This window comes from Etheostoma spectabile, chromosome 9 (genome assembly GCF_008692095.1).
Source record: "Etheostoma spectabile isolate EspeVRDwgs_2016 chromosome 9, UIUC_Espe_1.0, whole genome shotgun sequence".
NCBI classification, from domain to species: Eukaryota; Metazoa; Chordata; class Actinopteri; order Perciformes; family Percidae; genus Etheostoma; species Etheostoma spectabile.
Window position 1 is genome coordinate 20,830,541 of NC_045741.1, and position 5,457 is coordinate 20,835,997.

The 5,457-nt window shown below is 44.5% G+C and overlaps 1 protein-coding gene across 3 annotated transcripts in view; it reads right to left on the bottom strand.

The window, feature by feature from the left end:
* tab3 (TGF-beta activated kinase 1 (MAP3K7) binding protein 3) overlaps positions 1-4,617 on the bottom strand; it is a 15,385-nt gene extending 10,768 nt beyond the window's left edge. For 2 of the 3 annotated variants that reach the window (XM_032525245.1, XM_032525243.1), the window contains exons 1-3: positions 4,385-4,617; positions 3,513-3,684; positions 1,685-2,951 (exon numbers count right to left, since the gene is read on the bottom strand). In XM_032525245.1, the coding sequence (XP_032381136.1) occupies positions 1,685-2,951; positions 3,513-3,614 (1,369 nt within the window). In that variant the 5' untranslated portion in view covers positions 3,615-3,684; positions 4,385-4,617. Of the gene's footprint in view, positions 1-1,684; positions 2,952-3,512; positions 3,685-4,023; positions 4,265-4,384 lie in introns of those variants that run through there. The other variant, XM_032525244.1, reaches the window with a different exon arrangement.
* Between the last annotated feature and the right edge of the window lie 840 nt (positions 4,618-5,457).

The following is a 5,457-nucleotide window of genomic DNA, read 5'->3' on the forward strand; positions in this document are numbered from 1 at the left end:
ACACAGAAAAGGTGACCTGGTGGATTCTACATGCCTGGTTCCCACCGTGAAGCATGGAGGAGGAGGTGTGATGGTGCTTTGCTGTTGACAATGTTGGGGATTTATTCAAAATTGAAGGCATACTGAACCACATGGCGACCACACGCATCCTGCAGCAACATACCTCCCATCCGTTTGCGTTTAGTTGGCCATCATTTATTTTTCAACAGACAATGACCCCAAACATACCTCCAGGCTGTGTAAGGGCTATTTGACCAAGAAGGGAGTGTGGAGTGCTGCGCCTCCACAGTCACCGGACCTGAACCCAACGAGATGGTTTGGGGAGAGCTGGACTGCAGATGAAGGCAAAAGGGCCAACATGTGCTAGCATCTCTGGGAACTCCTTCAAGACTTTGGGAAACCAATTCCGGTACTACCTCTTGAAGGTCATCAAGAGAATGCCAAGAGTGTGCAAAGCAGTAATCGAGCAAAGGGTGCTCCTTTGAAGAAACTAGAATATGAGACATGTTTTCAGTTATTTCACACTTTTTTGTTAAGTACATAATACCATATGACCGGATAAGCGGATGAAGATGGATGGATGGATAATTCCATATGTGTTCATTCATAGTTTTGATGCCTTCAGTGATAATCTGCAATGTTAATAGTCATGAAAATAAAAGGAAATGCATTGAATGAGAAGGTGGTTCCAAACTTCTCTTGATGAGCTTCAAGAGGTAGTTACCTTAAATTGTTTACCAACAGTCTTGAAAGAGTTTCCAGAGATGCTTAGCAGTTGTTGTCCCTTTTGCCTTCACTCTGCGGTCCAGTTCTTCCCGCACCATCTTGATTGGTCAAATAGCCCTTACACAGCTTGGAGGTGGGTTTTTTTTTTTTTTTGTCCTGTTGAAAAATAAATTATGGTCCAACTAAACGCAAACTGGATGGGATGGCATGCCACTGCAGGATGCTGTGGTATGCATGCTGGTTCAGTATGCCTTCAATCTTTTACATAAATTCAACATTATCACCAGCAGAGCACCCCTACATCATCACACCTCCTCCTCCATGCTTCACGGTGTGAACCAGGCATGTAGAATCCATCCGGTCACCTTTTTTCTATTGCACAAAGACACGGCGGTTGGAATCAAAGATCTCAAACTTGGAAAGTAAGGATGGCCAATTGTTTCTCTTTACTTAGCTGATTGGTTCTTGCAGTAATAGGAATTCTAACAGTTGTCCAATAGGGCTGTCGGCTGTGTATATATACCTGACGTCTGCACAACCCAACTGATGGTCCCAACCCCATTAATAAAGCAAGAAATTCCACTAATTAACCCTGACAAGGCACACACATTCAGAGACAGAGAGGAGTATGACAAGCAACAAATACACCCAGCTGGAATCAAACCAGTGTCCCAGGGGCTATATGGTTCACATCTTAACCACCAATACACAAAATAGTCATCAAATTCTAAGATGATATGCATCTATAAACTTTGCTCAACAACAGTTCCATGTACACCAACAGAAAATCTTCTAAGATTAATTCAGCTATTCTCAGGCTAAAGGCTTTGGTCTGGTCTTCATTCTAGACAACACAGCCCCAAACACACATCCAATGTCAACTCCAACTGGAAAACAGTACTGACAAAAAGTCAAAACTGCAGAGCAATAGATGAAGAAAAAAAAAAGATTCTCCTACCTTGTGTGTAGGCATAGTCATCAGATCCTGAGCTTGAACGTCGGGGCATATGCTGAAACTGACTGACAATGTTCCCTGGCAGAGCGGAGATGGGCAGGATGGGTGCAGGGGCAGCGTTGTGCTCCCCTTTGTCTATGTTGAGAAGAGACTCCGCTTCGGCAACAGGAGGTGAGCTGAGTGGCCTCTGGCCTCCTGGGGACACTTTGATTTTAAAGGTGTATGCTGACTGGCCCGGTTGAGGAGAGGAGGCAGGCCGAGGCCTTGCAGGGCCCTGATGCTGCAGATACATCCCAGGGTGGAAGGATGCTGGGCCTGAAGGTCCAGTCATAGTGATGCCCCTCGAAGGGGAGCTCGGCGAGGGGCTGGTGGCCATGTAAAGAGCTCCCTGAGGATGTGGGGTGTGCACAGGTGAGTTGCTGCGAGGTCGTGGACCCTCCAGGGTAATCTCTATCTGGTTCTTGAGGGAGGGTTTTGTGTGGAAGGGCCTGTAAACAGCTGGCTGTGGCTGGGGCTGTTGCTGGTGATGGTAGGGCATGCTGGGAAGGGTTGGGGAGCTAATTGGGAGAAAGACATATTGCTGGTGCTGGGGTTGTTGTTGTGGCTGTGGCTGAGGCTGGGGCTGTGGTTGGGGCTGAACCTGATGCTGCGGAGAGCTGTAAGGCGAGCCGAACGTGGGAGTACTGTAGGGGGACTGCTGATGTTGATACACAGGCGCCCCTGAAGAGGACCAGGGTGCTGGCTGTGGGCTCTGGGAGGGTGAGGGTCTCATATACAGGGTGGTGTTGGCGTTTGCGTAGTGCCCTGGGGGGATCTGCAGAGCCTGTGGGACACTGGGTATACTTTGCTGCGAAAGTGTGACTGTTAAAGGGTTCATAGAGTAACGTGGGACAGGGGCATATGTGGGAGACATGCCTTGCATTGTGGGTGGAGGAGTAGGAGTGCTAGCCGAGCGGCTTTGATCATTCATGAAGAAAGGATTATAACCCGGGGAGGGGGCCATGGTGGCAGGGGCTGACAGTGGCTCAGGGTAGCTGGGCCGCTGGGGTTCAATGTGACTGTCACTGGTGCTGTGTACAAGGGAGCGTCCTACTCCTGCTGCTCCTCCATTTGCCTTGCTTGCCTCTGAGCCTGGGTAACCCAGGCTAATGTGTAGCATGTGGTTTCGATTTAATCGCCCCTCCTCTGGACTGTGATGGAACTCCCCATACAGGTATCTGTTACTCTCCTGAGCCAGCAGGCGGCAGCAAAGATCCAGGTTATTGTTGTTCTGAGACAGGGAGAACAGTGTCAGTCATGCAGTGTGGATCAGTCACAAGGGATAATACTACCGGTTGGTAATTGGTTAGTGCAAACATAGGGAGATATCCTAAATCATAAATCGATAGTGATATGAGACTAGATTTTGTCTTAAATTTTGTATATTGTAATATGGCACAAGTGTTGTCTTTTCCTGGTTTGAAAGGCTGCATTACAGTAAAGTTATGTTATGTTAGTTTGTTTTCTGATCTATTATTTGCCTTTACCCACTTAGTCATTACAACCACATGACTGATGATTATTTATCAAAACTCTCATTGTGTAAATATTTTTTGAAAGTACCAATAGCCAACACTACAATTTCATTGCATTATCGATATTGAGGCATTTGGTCAAAATTATCGTGATATATGATTTTCTCCATAGCGCCCAGCCATAGAGTACATTGCACAACATTCTCTAACAGCTTTTCTGAACATATACAGGAATACTAAATGAGCTGTGTAAGCTGTCAGAACAGGATGTGTGTGTGTGTGTGTGTGTGTGTGTGTGTGTGTGTGTGTGTGTGTACCTGCAGAAGGCACTGTGACACTACCCCCTCTGGGATCTCTGGGAAGAGCTGTTTGAGGTCCTGCAGGATGTGGTAGTCAGGCTGAGACCCTCCCTGCGCCATCCTGAGCCAACACAGAGAGTCAACGAGCCCAAAGCTGCGAAAGCCAAAATAATCGATCCCGTCTCATCCCCTGAACAAAGATGACAAACAAAACTGAAGACATAACTCAAATGCCATGGGAATGTTCGCAATAATCCTGTTAGCACTGTTTGCCTGCTAAATGTCTTCCACACACCCAATGTGTCAGCAGTAATTGAACACATCACTTAAATAGTCTTTGTGGGGCATGTCAACCTAAGTTTTCAAAGAGATGTGTCCAAGAATAGGCGGAACATAACACACGAGCAAAAAGAAAACAAGCCAACGACATTGGTATTCATTCACATTAGCACAGGAGTACTAGCAAGGTGCCTCTCAGTCTGTTGTTGTTTGTTTAGCCATACAGTTGCACCAAGCAACGACGACATACCATAGCTAGCCAGCCAGCTAGTTCTCAGCAGCTGTTAGCCTCTGTTTATCACTGAAAATAACAACCACACCGGTGTGCTGTGTGGCTACGACAGGAAACAGCATTACCATTCCAGATAGATTGTCCGATGTTACCTGTAACGTTAGCCAATTCAGCAACACAATCCATTAAACAAGTCACCTGTTTAAACAAGATTAACTGAAGTCGTCAACTGCCTGCCAGCTAACTTTGCTAATGCTAAGCTTAGCTTCGTCCTGTTGGCTGGTCAGCTGTCACAAGCCTGGGTGTTGATGGATTAGCTAGCTAGCTAGCCTCGCTAAAGTCAGCGAGCGTTAGCAACTAACGGCTCTATAAAACTTACCATATGTTAGGAGTCTCCCTCATGTCTCGGACCATAGCCGAGTCCCGAGGAGAGCTGATATTTTCGTAATGGTACGCTGAGGTTCTGCAATGATTTGTTTTGACTAAATAACTTATTGTTTCGCATTCCAGCGTTGGGCCCCTGCCGCTGAATTGCATACGAACAAGCTGTCTATCGCGATAATGTCAGATTTTCCCGGACCAGGAAGTTGTTCAATTTGGCTAGACCGACGCTGTTAGTGCGCATGTCTGCATACCGTGTCCCACTGATGACCATCAGGCAGAAATTTTTTCAGTTTTAACCTAAAGGGTTTTTACTCATTCCTATTTAAATAAGCAACAAATGTCTCCTAGAAAAATAACGTGGTCCCTGTAAATACAGAGTAATTAAACATGCTGTAACATCCTATATTTTAAATATCAGGACATCAAAAAACGACATTAAACGTAAATGAAAAACTACCACTAGGCTACTTAAGTAAAAGTATGATGATTCTGATCCAAGGCGGTTTCTAAAAATTGCATTTATCTTAGGAGAATTTTCTCAATACATAAAGGAACACTTCATCCTTAAGGTTATCAAAAACACTCAAAATCAACAAATGTAAAAACATGGGTTTCACTAGGACAGGAATGGGGATGAAAAACAGTCATCTGAAAAGTAGGAGTAAAAAGTACAACATTGCCCTCTAGAATATAGTGGGGTAAAAATTTAAATTTTAAAAATGGAAATACACATTTAGTCTACTCAAGTTTGTGCTGAAGTACAGTAGCCTATTTGAGTAAATGTAGCCTACTAAGTTACTTCCCACCACTGCTCAGCTCAAAACAGATTCAACATCAAATCTAAGGGCTAAAATGAACACTATTTAGTTGAAATAAGACAAATGACTAATTTAATTCATTTTGATTCCCCTTTATTTAACCAGGTGAAATTCTCATTGAGATTAAAATCTGTTTTTCAAGAGAGACCTCACAGCATAAAACTATTTTTGCAGCAATGAACACAATTCAAACAACATGAACAGGCTAAAAGACAACTATATAAAAGTATGTAAACATTATCCAGTTAAA